At 40.4% G+C, this 16559-nt stretch overlaps 1 protein-coding gene across 7 annotated transcripts in view; it reads left to right on the top strand.

Annotated features, from left to right (window-relative positions):
- Positions 1 to 16559, top strand: part of MICAL3 (microtubule associated monooxygenase, calponin and LIM domain containing 3) — a 165315-nt gene that overhangs the window by 115273 nt on the left and 33483 nt on the right. For 6 of the 7 annotated variants that reach the window (XM_068402371.1, XM_068402368.1, XM_068402369.1 and 3 more), the window contains 8 exons: positions 468 to 663; positions 5011 to 5261; positions 6390 to 6479; positions 9611 to 9748; positions 11929 to 11991; positions 15191 to 15295; positions 15930 to 16052; positions 16449 to 16540. In XM_068402371.1, coding sequence (XP_068258472.1) covers positions 468 to 663; positions 5011 to 5261; positions 6390 to 6479; positions 9611 to 9748; positions 11929 to 11991; positions 15191 to 15295; positions 15930 to 16052; positions 16449 to 16540 — 1058 coding nt within the window. The remainder of the gene's footprint in view (positions 1 to 467; positions 664 to 5010; positions 5262 to 6389; positions 6480 to 9610; positions 9749 to 11928; positions 11992 to 15190; positions 15296 to 15929; positions 16053 to 16448; positions 16541 to 16559) is intronic. The other variant, XM_068402370.1, reaches the window with a different exon arrangement.

Raw genomic sequence — 16559 nt, 5'->3', positions numbered from 1 at the left:
CTTCCCCATCTTTAAGTAGGAGTAATATTTCTTTGCTCCCTGACTCTGTAGACCTACCTTGACTGGTAACAATTTTAACATTATGCAGCAGGATTGCCCCATAGCATTCCTACTTTTGTCTCATAGGATATATGCAGTCTGTGGTCAGGCCTTCCCCAATACTTACCACATAGGCTTCATTACAGCTCTAGTTTTTACAGCTAAAATGTCCTTACTTCCTCTCTCAACTAGGACATTTAACATTCTTTTTAGCATCTGTTAGCCAAAACCACTAAGATTCCCTTTTGCAGTCTGACTCCTCAGCAGGTTCTGCCAGTAGTGGTGAACAAGATAATGACATAAGGTATTCTCTCGCTTTATTTACCTCCCTCTGCCTCATGCCCCATTTCTCCCAATTGCTCAATTTCCTTAAAAAATTACAGTTCTGACTGTTGCATTTATTGTTTATTCACTGGTTTATTCTTTAGGTTCTAATGTAAACGGGCTGGAAGAGCCCAGCCTTGCTAAGCGGCTGCGTGGCACGCCTGAGCGGATTGAGCTGGAGAACTACCGACTGTCACTGCAGCGGGAAGAAGAACTGGAAGAGGTTCCTGAAGAGACACTGGCAGAGCATAACCTGAGCAGTGTGTTGGACAAAGGAACAGAAGAGGATGTGCCCAGCAGGTTAGCACACATTGTCCATAAGATTTTTAATACCCATCCCAACAGACTTTTGTCTGCTTTTCCCTTAGGTTTTTTTAACATATCATTTACCATGTTGCCTTTTCTAAAGTTATTGAAAATGTTCTGCGTATTTATACAGATATTTTATTTTGTAGTTTCTGTTCTTCTAAATAGCTTACTACCTTTCTTAGAAGACACTCATAGTACCATATTACTGTGAAATTCAGTCCTAAGTTGGAAGAGGTTTTTAAATTTTTTTTTAATCATATCAAAGACAGATGAGTCTTTTGAGCAAACAGAACATGGGTTCAAATGAGAGGGCATTCCAAAGTTAACTTCTTTTCTGTATGTTTTGCGTTACAATTCAAAAACACTTTTGTTTAAAGATTCAAGCTTGACACACGTGTAATCCTGACTGAATGCTGATGCAATGCCCGAGAGATATTAATTTGAAGTAATAGTTATGGCTGTTGAAAAACATGTTGTACCTTCACAAATTTCCCTTTAGCTGCAAAATTATGTATAAGCACACCAGGATCCAAATATATGCAGGTAGAGGTACTGGAAATAGTTCTTGCAAGAGTCATGGAGAGAAAATACTTGATGAAGAATGCTTGTGAACTTTATAGTCAATTATACACTTCTTGCAGAGTCTTGATGTCTTAATATGGTTTCTAATCATCTACTTTACTTTGTAGCAATAACAACCCTTACCTTTTCAGCTCTCAGTCTGTCCAGTGGTCTTCTTGAAATAAACTCAGAAAATGCTGTTGCTGGTTTCCTGAGACTTAGATCCTACAAACATATTCTATGTATGCATTACCTACAGGTATAGGGCTGTATGAGAAATTCCTTGCTACATTTATACATGTGAAATTGAATTGGATTGGTGTGGCGAAGAATGCAGGAATAAAGATGTTCTTTAAAATGTTTACAGGATTGATGTATTACAGAATCTGTCATTTATTTATCTGATAAGTTTGAAGATGCAGCATCTGGAAAAGAGTAACTTTTAGTAGTCTGAATTCAGCCTTGACAGAGCGTACATGTGGACTCATTAAGGTGTGGCTTTCATATAAGTGCCTGACAATTCCTAATATATCGTACAGCTGTTTTCTCTGAAACCTAAATAATACTTTTGGATTAATTTCTTAACATAGCAATTTCTTTAGAAGATACTATTTTGACATTTTACATAATTGAGATCTTATCTAGAATAATAGTCCCATGATTATTCTGGTTGAATAATCATGGGACTATTGGTGGGACTATCCTTCCTTCAGCTCTGTATGCAGGCCTAGGAATTATATCAACAGTGATAATATAGGCATTAATGATATTGAGGGGTTTTTAGTCCTTTGTGTTTCTAGCTCTAAAACAAAATTTACTAGTATGGAGTATTATTATTATTGGTCTTGATTTCAGTAAATCAGGACACAGTAGGCCTGCTGCCTGCTCAGTAAATGGCAGAAGACTTCCAAAGGAGGAGAAGAGTTAGTTAAAAGTGGAGTTCTGGCATGAAGCTGTCAGTCATCTCCAAGAGGTGTTTTGCAAGATTGTAGAGACTGAGGGCAGTACACTATTAGGTTAGTGAGTTTGATTTCCTCTCATAGGATGCTACATTTAGCTCCCTTTGTCCTACATACTTCCCTTAACCTGTGTTTAACTGACTATTTTTGTTTGTAATAGACTGAATTGTATAATTTTGCATGCGAAAAGCAGTGTTTAGTGGGCAACTCACACTCTACAATAGAGAGGAAAGAGAAAATACATCAAATTCCCTGTCAGTTTGACCTGGAAAAATTTCTGTCCCAAATCCAAATATGGCAAGCAATTTACTTAGAGCATTGATAAGGCTGTGTGGGCCAAACGTCAGAGAGACATTTTTCTAGATGATGTAGCTATCGGGTGTCCTCTGTTCAGCTCTACCCACTCCATGGTATGTCACTGAAAGCCAAAAAAAAAAAAAAAAAAAAAAAAATCTGACCACTTTTTCAGCAACAAAAGAAAAAAAAGTTTGACTCCTGCCACAAGCCAACCAAAGCTCTGATTTGCTCATCTTCACTGTCTTGGTGCAGCGCTGCAGGGTTAGGAGCAGGCAGAAGAGATGGGGAACTTTTTATTCCCTCCGTGTTTTACAGAGCGATGGATTGGGCTTCAAGGTTCAGTGAGGTGTTAACTCTAAATCAAGCAGAGACCACGCATTTTGGTGCACAGCTTCCCATCATGCACACACTTAGGAGCATTCACACTGCAGAGAAAATTTACAGAAAACAGTATTCAAAGTATATTTTTTTCAAAAGAGACTTGATCTTGTTTAAGCTTCAACAAGAAAAAAATCATTTAAGCAACCAAACCCTGACTACACAGGTTTTGAAGGGTAGAAAACCCTTTAGATGCGTTATTCATCCCCTTTAACTTGCAGTAACTCACAGTATGTAATCTGCAGTTTTGGTATAAGAACTGTGGCCTTTCAAAGGAATGTCATAGGACAGCTTGTTCTGTATGAGTTTGTATGGCAAGGGAAGAAAAGAGCTTTGTTTCCACAGTTTAGCATTTGGTTCCTCTCCTCAGCACTAAATCTGTGTAGGTATACCTTTTTAATGAGATATTCAGCTGCTTATACAAATTCTATAAGGCAACCTACGTTGGTCTTTGATCTCAGCTTTATAGAAAAAAAAAGTTTCAGCTGTTGAATTAATTGCTGTGGTACAGAGTTGCCACGCTGAAAGCAATGCCCACTATACGAGCCCATCTCACTGCTGTCTTTCAGCTTCTCATTTCTCAGTGTTCAAAGGTCAAACAAAAACCATGTTATAAATAAAAGCCAAAGAAGGTAAAGTGAGCTATGTGGTAAAGAATTTATGTCGTCAATATTACATGCGATAAGCCAGCTGGTTGAAGAGCAGCAGCTCATCCCATTCAGCAGTCATGGCAACAGTCTGAGCAGCAGTAAACCTTATTGACAGCACACGAAAACCCCAGCATGCAGCACCTGTCGGGTTCATTTCTATACCATTTCTATATAATTTTTTTTTGAAACTGTCAGTTTGTCACATACTGTAATAAAACCTGTGTATGGAAAACAATTACAACTATTGTACAAGTTATATTTTATAGACCTACATGAAATTTAAACTTCATTATTTTCAACTTGTTGGTTTTCCCTCTCGTCTATATGGAATGTGTTCTGCCAACGGCTGTTAACTACAGTGACAGCTGTCATAAGGAAGCAGCAGAGGCACAAGTTCTCAGATGATTCACCCAAACTTTAACCATTCACAAACAGTTTTCTCCTTCAATCCAGATGAATTTGGGCCTTTTAAGATTTATAAGGAAAGCATCCAACTGTTGCTCTAATAAATGCAGTTCTTTTATGACAATGATCTATTAAGGAAAACCAAAGGAAGAGGACCTTTTCACCCTTCAGATGTGTTCTCTGAATGTGCTGTAGTTCACATTAATTTTCCAGTGACAAATGCAACCATCTTTCTCCCCAGTACATGTAGGTAGTCCAGCATCTAAGAGTGAGGTAGATTAAATGTCATTGTATAGGTGGTTACATTTCTTGCCCCTGCTGCTTATACCGAGGAACTGTTAGAATCAAACAGATTTCTACTAAAAAGCACTAATGATTTACCTGTTTGCATGTTTTAGACTTTGCTGTGAGAATAATAAGCTCATTGTTGTAATTATCCTTGCACTGCTTCCTACAGTTTCTTGCCACTGTGTACACTGTGTACTTAATTGGATACATATTATAGTTCTGTCCGTGATATAGAAAAGTGAAGAATTTTGTATTTTTTTTTCTCCAGCTCTCCTTAGCTCAGATGGTGGATCCTTTGGCTTGATAGTTGTGTTGTGTGTCCTTTCTACTCCCAAAGCCTTCTGTGGTTCACCGCAGCAAGTGCCAAAAACATCTTAGCTATCCAAAATGCTAGCGGTAGCTGCCATCATTGAAAGATGTGACCTTCCATTCTGACACTGCTAAGAACTCTTGCACCAGTTTATACAAAGCGATGTGATATGAGAAGGTAGTTTCTTTCTGCTGTATTCAACTGTCATGGACTGTTACAAGTAATGCTGCACAAATATTTGAACTTGGCTTCACAGGCACTTTTCTGCAGCTTCACCTTCTTTAAAAGAAGCAGGGCCAGGACCATACTGCAGCCCCACACGTGGAGCTGTCACTAAAATGCCTATGAAATACTGAAAGCAGAAAATTAGTATTATGGTTTCCATCATACGTTTTGGGCTTGTGTGTGTTGAAACAACTTGTCAGTGATCTGACAGATCTAGGAAGCATTAACTAGTTGTTTCTTTGTCTTTTTTTCTAAACCCTTACAGTAGTTCAGAGTCTGAGATGGAGGAGGAAGATGAGGAGGAAGAAGATGAACTACTGCTGCCTCAGCAACCCCCTTCAGACTTGGGTGGTGTGCCATGGAAAGAGGCTGTGCGTATCCATGCCCTCCTGAAGGGAAAGAGTGAAGAAGAGATTGAGGCTGAGGAAAATCATGAGATTGAGGACAAAGAAGATGAGGAGGACGAGGAGGAGGAAGAGGACGGCGAAGAGGAGGAAGATGAGGAGTCAAGCGAAGGTTAGACAGATTGATTTGTCCTTCATTTCTGCTAGACAGCAGGGAAAACTGAGTTGAGTATTTGCCATGCAGAATGAGAAAGATTTGCCTTGGAAAACTTTTCTTCTTCTTTCACTTCTTTATTGCTTTGACTTTGAGGGAGTTATTGTCAAGGAAATCTTTAGGTGGATCATTCTGGATACAGAAGATCTTTGCCCACAGGGCAGTTACAGTACTAGTACCAACACAATATGCTTCCCATACACCATGCCAACATGTGCAATTCACAGCTTTGTGACACTGTATCGTTTTATTGCTGTTTTTATTATTATTGGGAATTGGATTTGAATATGCCCTTTGTTCTTCGGCAGCAAGAGATAGAATCATTGTGGAGGCAGTGTTTTCAGTTTTGCAGAGTGCCTCACTGAGGGGTAGTGCCCTGGAACTGTAATCAGGGCATCCCAGAAGAAGCTGCTTGTAGCTCTCCTTAGTTAAAAGATGGCCTTGAGAAATCAGGGAGTTCAGGTGGTTCCCATTTTAGCTCTGAGGGATTTCTGTGGAAAATCTTAGGGAAAGACCCCTTCTCTGTGTTTGTCTCAGTCATCAAAATGCAAAGTTTGTGCTAAGAATACATGTTTCCAGTGTTTCACCCCCATGCCAAATTTCTCGCTGATCTTTTTGTCTTTGTACTCACATTTCCTTTTTGTGAAAACTAGCAGACTCCAAAGAGCTTCTTCGTAAAGGTCTTTGGCTGCCTAATGCAAGCAGAGGTCCAGTTTTTGGAGTCTTAAGTTTTGTAGATGAGCAGTTTTGTAGATGAGCTCAGCAGGCTGCTTGGCTACTTTTGCAGTGTAAGAGCTGTATCTCCATAACTCAAGTCTGTGGAAGTCAAGACTGCTTTTTAAGTATGGTAACATGCATGTTGTGTGTTTAGTCTGCTAAACCATAGTGTTCTTGGACAGATGCTGTTTCATTCAAGCAGTTTTCCTGTCAGACACTTTGAATACAGCGGGAGTACGGGGAGTTGCTGCATTTCCAGACAGCCTCTCTTTCTGATTCTGTCCTTTCTCTCTTTCTCTCTTTCCATTGCTTGTGTGTGTACACGCATGTCTGGTGTTATATATGGATGTGTGGTTCCCTCTGCTGTAGAGGGGGAGTATTGCCCTTGGGAGAGAGAGCTGCAGCAAGGCCTCTGGCTTCAACGTCTCTCAAATGAAGAGGACACGGGTACATTTAAAGGTACCCGTATACCATCTACACTTCCATTTCCCCAAAGGAGCGGGGAGTGTTTTAAAGAGCAGGTCCCACATGAGAAGTTTCTGTGTTTTATTTAATTGCTTTATCAGGTCCCTAAAAACTGATTCAATAGCTGTTGCTATCTTCATGTCCTGGTACAAGTGCCATATAACAGGCCTGACAATGCCACTGGTTTTAGGAAAAAGATAAAGCTGCCATACCTCAGGATATCTGGAAAGCCCGGACAATTTGCTGCTGTAATGTGCATGAACAGTGACCCTCCACATATTTAGGAGTTTCAGATCTGTTCCATACACACAGAATAATTGCACCTGTGCAATATGTCAGACACATGGGACACATCAGACGTACTGCCTTTAGATTGCCTGTGTCAGGAAACTTGCGTTTTTTGTTGTTGTCCTTCATGAGTGTGTGTCTGTGGGGAGAGTCTGTGGGGGAAGCTAATCAAGCTGTGGCGATCCCTCAAGATTTTTCAAACCGTCATATAATGGGCATAAAATTAATCTGACATTCCAGTCTACTGGTTGTGTTGTTTTCCATGATGCATTCTCTTGCAGTTTATTTCTGATGGTCGGTTTTTTTGAAGCACTTGGTCCTAATAGCTTGTTAATCCCTTATTCCCTCAATGTGGTTCATTAGAGCCAGAATACATAAGAGGAAAATCCAAGTACCTTCCTGCAAGTAAGAGGGCATATGCAGTTGTTAAACTGCATATTTTGCAGCTTATGGTTGTAACAACTGTGGCTTAGCTTCTGACTTTCTTTTTTTTTTTTTTAAAAAAAAAAGGAAGAAGTGTTATTATTTTTTCCAATTTAATTTTTCTGATGGTAAGGATGAGAAGTGTTAGTAAGGTGGCTGAAGAGCATAACTGAAGAAGTTCCCCCTGTTGCATTTGCTAGTGTGCTTTAGATGTGGCTTCTAAGGAGCTGATTTCAGATGGCTTCTCATTCCATTAAAGTTAAACATTGAGACTGCCCACTGCTTATAAAGTGCTGGTAGGTGCTATGGTGGAACTGGAGGGGAAAGCTACCTTTCCAAATGTAAGTGCAATTAATGTCCAGCTTCCTGCAAAGCTTAGCAGGCAGCCTTGAGGGAAGGCTACACCAGGTGTCATTTGAAATTCTCAAGCATTTAGACCTCAAGGAAACATTAGGTTTGCCTGTTAGCCAAGCAGCAAGTCCTTCATGGCTGGCTGTGCTGCTCTTTATTTACTGGGAAAGAAGAGAAGGACCTATGTCCTCATCAGGACAGGCTCAGGCCTCTGTCTAGAGACTTGTGGAGTAACTGAAGGTGTGTGTGTTACACTGGTCTAAATCCTAGCAAAATCCATTTTAAAACATGCAGATCATGTGGGACCTGCTCTTCCTGAGCCTTGCTGAGTGGCTATATACTTCTCAGCCATTGCTGACAAATCTAAACCTTTTAACACAAAATTTTGTGTGGTGATGCAAATGCTAACTCTACTCATCTTGGGGCCTGCATGCGAGTGCTTTGGTAGGGAGTGAGAAAAGCCCAGGTTCCTGTTCCTGCGGGATGTCCAGTAGCTCTGGGAGACCATGTGATTGTACTAATTGATATGAAAACTCTCTGATGAGGCGACAGAGACATAAAACCGCTAAATGCTTGGCTAAATTGTGAATCCTGCTCTGCATTTGAGTTAGTGTGTCTGAACCCTCTTTCCCTTTAATAACCAGCTGGTGATTCTGTCCTTCCTGCAGTTCTATTCTATGCCTATTTCTTCTGCAGTTTTAATGCCAAATCTCACACATTGTCATTCCTGAAACGGAAGTCCCAAACACTTCGTCATGTCTGGGGAAAATGTGGCTGGGAGAGAGGAACTTTGTTAAAACGAGACAGCAGGAAATAATGAGTGCAACCTCTAAATGCTGCTAATGTTTCTTGTTTCCTTCAAACACTAGTGCACCATATGAAAATCTAACTGCTTTTGAGTGTCTAAACTGCTGAAACAGTGTTTTGCCCTATTCAGTGGTAATCCAGCTGTTGTGAAAATTGACTTCCTACTTTATAAAGTAAGTGGGCATTTTCCTTTCAGGATGAGTCATTTGCTTCTGAAGGCTCCTGCAGACAGTGAACACCTGTCCCCCGTAGAATGAGTTATTTTATTATAGGTAAATAAAACCTGAGCTTTAGTTTCATAGCAGATAGCAATAGAGACAGAGTATGAATATAGTAGTCACCTCAGGGTAGATGCTCCCAAGGTGAATGTTCTGCACCAGTTAAACAAGTTGCTTATCAGTTGCTTTAGGTGCCCATTTTTCCCTTCGCCACTCCATAAGTAGCTGAGCTTTGTGTGGGCAAGTAATAGAGGAGTAATGCAATTTCTTTTAAACAAATTCATTTGTGTGACAGGAAGTCCCTTCTGGCAAGGTGGGGGAGCTGTTCAGTTATAATGAAAACGCGGTTATTCTTCAGAAAAAAATTCCACCCCTCGAACAAGTCAGTACAAAAGAGCAGGAGTAAACAAAGTAGCATTTTAAGTGCTAAAGTATGTGTGCGCCCATGTGTGCATATGCACATACAACACACACACATGAAACTCTGAGATCCATCATGTAAAAAAGTATGTACCCAGCATAGAAAGGAGTGCTTAACCCAATAGTAAGGAATGAAAGACCTTTTGTTTTGGTGCATCAAACTACAATGCAGATTGTCCCTTGCCTTTAACAGCAAGATGTCTTTGGCAGTAATCATAATGAATAGGCTGAAGAAGCTGGAAATTTCTGCTAAATTGGTATTTACATACCACATACTGTTGGACACCCAGAGAATGTCTTTCATTCAGCAAAGCTGCTTGCAGTAGAGATAATCTACAATGATGTTTTTAATAGCATCTCTCTGCCTTTGGAATGGCATTGTTCAGCTTTGATGGGGAGTACGAGGAGCACTGTATTGGTGTATGTGTGCACACACAATGCTGAGCTTTTTCTGTCTGTCTTGCAAACTGATCTTAGCCAGTAATATTTTCTTTCTTCTTTTCTTATTTCCTTTCCTATGATGTGTTACCTTTCCTTTCCATTGTTCTCCCATCTTTTCCTCCCTGTCCTTCATATACCCTGCCTACAACCTGGTATGCCATGCCCTCCTCATGCTAGCTGGAAACCTTAGACTGGAGCAGATTGTAAATCCGGTTGATCCTCTGGAGATCCTGGCAGATGTGCACTGGACACACATCCATGAAAAAGAGGAGGAGGAAAAAATGGTCCCAACCTCAAAGTCCTCCACCTCCAGAGGTAATCTCCCCCAAGCCCTGCACCATCAAGTCCTGGTTCACGGTTGCAGCTGTTTAACTGTGTTGCTTCTGCACCCTTCAAAAGCAGCGTACTTCAGCAGAGGCAGCAGTGATTGAAAGACACTACTTTCAAATTACACTGAAATTACACTTGGTTAAACATTTTGCTTTTCAGGTCAGTGTCTACTTAAAATGACTGCTTTCTCAGCTCCGTGGTGGTGTGACTTCTTCTGACCCATTTGTCTGCCTGCTTTGACTCCATAGCATTTTTCCTCACTACACCTATGATTTGATAGCGCTGGCAATTAGCCCTTGGTAGCTGACTTTAGGGATAGTAATAGAAGCTGTTACGTGCTTTTTGTGGCAGTGAGGACTCTACACTTCCTTAGGGAAAGCTGAAGGTCTATGTTGTGTAGCTACTACAGCAAAGATTGAACAGGGTCAGCTTCTGTATTGAGCGCATTTCTCTGCTGCTGCTTTTCAAAGTGTGTAACTGCATCTCGTGTTAGTTCAAAGGGCTTGCAAAACTGATCAGTGGTGGTTTTGATTCCCTGTGTTTAAGATTTGACAGTATATCTGTTTTTTAAAGTGAGATGTGACCCTTGTGAATTGCCAGTTACTTAAAGGAAAACTTTGGAGGGGGAAAATGCCAATACTCTAGCTCTCTTGTAAGCACCTTCCAGCAGTCCCTGCTGACCTCATTCTAGACTGTACTACAGCGTGTCTTAAGGTAAGTATGTCATAGGTGCTTTACCTATGCAGAAGCCTAGGCTTAATAAAAGTTAACCATGCAGTTGATGAGTAGTGGTCTTCTCTCAGAGTCTGTAACCATTGTGCCAGAATTGTAGGGGGAATAAGTGTGCTGTGGGAAGGGGTGTCTTTTACAGCAAATGTGAAGTTAAGTTAATGACTGATCTCTATTAAAAAAGCCTAGGGCTTTACCTCATGTTGCCTGATTATATTCCAGTCCAGATAATTCTCTTTTCCTTGTAGTTCTAGATGTCTGGGTTTTTTTTTTAATCCTGGTCCAACTTGATACACAGTTCCAGATCAGTTTGGCTATGCTTATAATTGCAGTTCGTAGACGGCACTGGGATTTTCCGGTGTGAAATCTGCTCCCTACAAAAAAGAGATGGGTATTTCCTTCCCACTGCAACCACAGAAACAGGTTGTGTTCAACTGTCTGTAACATTCAGTATTGCTACAGTAGTTGCCTAAAGTTTAAAAATGCTAAAGTAAAAATTGTTAACATGGTGTCTTAAGCTTACTACAGTTAAGGTTTCTTTAGCTTCTGCTTGAGGGTCCGTATTACTATAGTTTTCAATATTTTCTTTTAATTTGTATTTTATGATTCCTACTTCTCCATAGTGTATTGGTACAGCTGACAGCAAAAAGATGATCCTTCCAAAATTGATCTTGTGGTCTTTCCAACTTCCTTTTGGGAAGAAAGGCAGTATTTCCTTTCCTTCCCCTAAAACTGGGGCAAACTAGGACAATACTGATCAGTAGATTAGCTGCTTCAATTACTTTGTCATACAGTACAGGTGTGTGCAGGCATATCAGCAGTTTGGTTTTTTAAAGGACTGTCACCAGTAAGTACTTGTGGATACGCTGTAAGTTTCAACCAGAGTTCGATAGATAAATTTGTTCCTGGCTGAGCTGTATTCTCTGATACGAGGTGTTTGGAGAGCCCATCAGTAGCAGTGGCGATAGGGTTTGATATGAAAGCCTGGGACAGCATGATATACATGGAAGCCCCTCTCATTCTGCTTCGGGCGCTCTTCTTCACCTGCTGGCGTTGGCACCCAGGCAGCGCAGGTTCTGGGATGCCTGTTACAGCCTCCCCTTTCTCGTTGCTCAGCTCTTTCATCTCTTAGTTTCCCTCCTCTGCAGAGTTTCAAGTGGAGCACAGCAGCAGCAACCTGCTGGTCAGATGTGGTGTTTTTCTCACTGTGCTATCTGTATTTCCTCTAACATTACAGATCCTTAATGAAGCCTAGGCCCCTGACATTTGTATGTTATCTCGATTTAAATCCCAAGCCTGGAATCAGTTGTTTAACATCTCATAGGTTTTATTCCTGTATTTGCTACTGAAAAATTTCCCTTTGTCACCCCTCTGTTTTAGACACTTACTGATGGTCTAACCTTAATTTCTTACAATTTATTGTTTTTTAAATTCAGCGTCCGACCTTCCCTCCGTACGCCATGAGGCGGTACAGGCGTGGCTGGAGACGGTCCCTGGAGGTAGTTTGGTGATGTTCTATGTATTCCAATGCACAATAACCCTGCCCACCTCTTCTCCATGCCTTCAGCAGCTGAGCTGGTACTTTAACCCTGGAACTTACGGCCCTGTCGCTACTGCATGACTGGACGTGGAGGGGGGAGGAAGGGGGAGTCTGCATGCATGCCTTGCTCAGACAGTCCATTCTTGCATGAACTCGACGTTTGTTGTAACCCTTCTGAAGGCAGGCCAAACAGAGAGGTTATCTTGGGTGTAATAAAGTAGAAGGATGAATCTAGTTGAGTGCTTTGATTTGCTTCGTAAACTGAAGGCTGGACTAGTTATTCTTCCCCTAGCTCCTTGACTAAAAGGAACATGGAGCTTTCTTGCAGTCGAAAGATTAAGTGACAGAGAGTGCTTAAAGCAACTGCCATTCTTTCTAGCAACTGCAAACTCTAGTTATCTGGTGAAGGAAACAAGAAAGAAGAATAAGGTTGAAGCTGGGATCTTTAGGAATAGTGACGGCTGTTGTGTCTCCTTTGACTTTCCACGTTATTTAGGAAAACCTCAGGAAAGCTGAAGGATGGTAGAGCTCAGCTACTTTTTTTATGTGGTCCTCTAAGCTCTATAACAAAACCGATGAGCATGAAGATTCTGGGATTAGAGTAACAGAGTAAATTCATGTGAAGCGGTGGAAGTATCTACATCAGTGGAACAGCAGTAGTTTGTGGCTAGCTAGTTGATCTACAGCTAAGTTGCTTTGGCACATCAGAATAGCTAGCTTGCCTATAAAACTTTGCTTCTGCTGCTGTGTTGGCAAGGCAGCAGTGTTTACAAGATGTCTGCACACGATGCAGTCTGCTCATGGCTGCTAGCTGATATGAACCAAGTGCTGATCCCGGTTTCTGGCTGCCGTAGTGTGTAGCTTCTGAGTTACTGTGTGACAGCTTTTGGCCTCTTGCTCCTTATCCTAACTGCGTATATATCTATATGCACAGTATATATATAATATAAACAGCCACCTGCAAGCTCTCAATGTCCCTCAAAATGGGATCCACCCTTGCACCACGTTGTTACTTATCTATGCATCTGTAATCTTCTGTTGAGTTTTGTGTACCAACCTATTTAAGAATTGATTTTCTCCTCTCTCTCCAGCACTCCCTATGTGTGTCATGTCAGTTCATGGTTTCTGGATCTGAAGGCACACATATGCGTAGTGGTATCAGATATTTCTAACATCAGAGTTGCGCTTTTGCAAGTTTTGATTAAGATTACTCGCATTTGCTGTTACTATAAAACCATCCCATGACATTATTATTTCCAAAATAACATAAGCTGCTGCATACCTAAGCAGCAATCAGACTGAGACACAGTTTGATTTTGTTCAGTAGATTTGTAAATGCCCCTGTGGGCAGTCCAGCCTTTTCTATATGATTCAGACTCCTACGCTCGACATCTGTAAGATTCTGGATTTTATAAGCCTTTGATGTAAGGGAATAGGCCAGTGCTTTATCACACATAAGTGTAACTGCCTTTTCACAGTAGTTAACAGAAAATAAACTTGCCCATATGTTTGTCTGTCTTAATACTACAGAGGGGAAAAAGACAAATTCTCAAGTTGAAGGAAGAAGATGAACCACCCACTGAAGGCTGTGTTGTGAAATAAGCAAATATCTGTATTAGAGAAAGAGGAGAGGCTGCAAGACCTCAGTTTTAGGGAGGGTTGGTTTGTTTTCAAGGTTGTATTGATTAGCAATGCTAGCATATAAATGGTTCTAAAAGCCACATTGTCACTAGTAAACAAAAAGGATCAGGGCCTACTCCCTGACTCAGCAAAAAGATGGCATAACACGATTCACTCCCATATGGCTAAACTTTTTTGCCATCCAGAATCAGGGGGCTGCATCCGGACTGCCTGTTGGAAACAGCCGCCAGCCCTGGGAACTAACTGCTGGGAGCCATGCCTGGAGCCCTCCTGAAGATGAGAGTATGACACTGTATGCATTCAGGTCCAGAGACTTGCACCGCTTAGTTTACTGGTATAGGTGCAATCAAGAAGGTTATTAGTATATCTGTTATCATAATTATAGGACCATATCCTATGTGTATAATTAGCAAACATTGTGCATAATAATACGTGCTGTGTATGCATTTGCAATAGCATACACAATAGAGTTAAATGTCTGCATGTTGTTGGACATGAATTGGTGCTAACTCACTGCACAAACCTAAAAATGTAGGTGACTGTCTCTACTGGGGAAAAAAAACCTGGAAGTGCTTGCTTCTTTTTTTATATTTAAATTATGTTTTATGAAAATGCTTAACAAAAAGAAATTAAGCAAATCATCCGTAGCACTAGAGATGGGACAAGGTCTCATAAGGTTTAGTTTTTTTAAAAAAAATATCATTTAATAATGAAATTTAGACCCCACAGTTTGGTCTTGTCTCTCTTCCTGTAATTAAATCCTGTCACAAGTGGTAATGTCAAATGCCCTTTTCAGAGTTATAAATTCAAGAATCTTTTCTTTATTTTGACCCAGCAAATCAAATTACGATCTCTAACAGAAAAGAATGTTTTGAATTATCTTTTTATTTACTTAAAAATATCTCAATGAATGTGGTCCTAGTCACTTGTACAGCATATCAAGTCACTTAGACCCTTTTACCAAAGACTGCTGTAGCTGCACAGAGTTAAACAGTTTCCAAATGTAATAATGATCAATCCCAGAGCTAGACTCTGTCTCTGACTTACACCCTCAAAAGCCTGTTTCAATTTCAAGATGAACAGTTGTGGTACATTGTGAGATTTCAGTTTTCACCTAATACACATATGCTATAAAGTGGTGGTAACTGTTCTGGTGTGGTAAAGAAAAATACGGTCTTCCTGGAAGAACAGTAAACTTTATTCTAGTTTGATGTCTTCCCAGTCCCCTTCTCTTTAATTTTTCACAAGGCCTGTTGCTCAGAAAAGCGCTAGCTTCTTTTGCTGCAAATGCCTTGGAGACTCCTCAAGGGCAGGCATTCCTTGAATCACTGGAGTCTGGAAGTATTTCACCATAGATGTCTTTCTGGGTGACACATTTCAGGATTTCTTGTTTTGGCAGTAATTAATAAATATCTCCACTATAAACTGTTGGTACAGTTCAATGTAGAACCTTTTCACTATATAGGGGTTTTTTCTTTTTTTCTTTTTTTTCCCCTCAATATTTTAATATATTCTAGCTCCATGTGAGGATAATGATGCGGAGGACGAGCTGGGCACAGAGCCTGCAGACACAGAAGGGCAGGCAGGTGAAGAGGGAGACACGGGTGCAGAGCTGGATGACGGTAGGGTACCACTGTGCATCATTTAAACCTGTTACGTGAACAGAATTGTATTGGCAGAAAATACTTTGCATGAGGGTACTTAAACCTGATGTTATTTTTAGTGATGTGGGAGTTTGTTTCAAACAGTCAAGAGGGAGCCAGGATTAAAAGACAAAAAGAAACAGAAGAACCTCAATGCCATGGGTTGTAGAATAAATTTCTCGTGTCTTCTTGCCATCTGCTAACTAGAGGGCTTGGTCTTGTGTCCGTATTCAGTACTAATCCTGCTGAATAACAGAAATAGAAGTAAATTTGTGAGAAGTCCACAATATTATGCCAAAAATCTTCCCTTGCTAATGTAAAATAAACTGCATATGTCAAAAAACACTGAAAAATTTCCAGAAAACTGGTAAGGTATGACTTCAATTACTAATTTACTTATTTGTACTAATAGTCCATCATTTACCTCTTAAAGGACTCTAATTATCACACAAAAAAAAGGAGTGAAACATTTAGGTGTTCAGGTTATGAAAGTGATTAGCACCATGTGACTAGAAAGAAAGGATTATGAAAGACTTTTAAATAATAAACAGATGTCCTGATGGACTTGTATCCAAGATCTCTTGGTTTTTTCCCCCGCCCCATCCGTGTTCAGATGACATCCCATCTGATGCAGAAGCGGAGTTTCGCTTACATCAAGGTGACGTAGAAGAGCCAGAACTAAAAGTCTCTGAAGATGAAGAAGGAGCAGAAGGTACTTCTTGCAGTGTGACAGAAGGTAATAGCTTTCCCATCAGTGTTTGAATGATTGTAATTGCATTTGAGATAGTCTATACATTTGTTAGATTTAAGAGAAGGCAGTCTCTTGGATCTGAACCATCTCACTATTCTTAGTGGCAAGGCTTTAATTAACACTTTGAGAAGACTGCTCTGAATCCATTATTACAGCTTCCTGAAGTGTGAGAACCTATCTAACTGCTTTTTCTTGTAGAAGTGTTTACGTTAAAAAGCTTGTACCATTTTGGACATTTAAAAAATTTTGTCTATGTTCCAGAAGTCCAATCTAGAATTTGTAAAAAGCTGATAAATTTGTCACTACTTGCTGTGTGTAACATAAAATAAATAGATTATTAGCGGTCTGATGTGTTTTTGGAAACATTTTTGCTTTCCCTAGAGCCATGCAAGCCATCCATCCCTATCCAGTCACCTAGTGACAGTGTCCTTCCTCTGACTCCAGTTGATAGTCCCAAAGCAAAACAAGTGGAGGTAAGAAAGAGAGTCTTTG

This window comes from Nyctibius grandis, chromosome 5 (genome assembly GCF_013368605.1).
Source record: "Nyctibius grandis isolate bNycGra1 chromosome 5, bNycGra1.pri, whole genome shotgun sequence".
Classification (NCBI taxonomy): domain Eukaryota; kingdom Metazoa; phylum Chordata; class Aves; order Nyctibiiformes; family Nyctibiidae; genus Nyctibius; species Nyctibius grandis.
The sequence above is the reverse complement of the archived record's forward strand: the minus strand, read 5'-3'. Positions and strand labels throughout refer to the sequence as shown.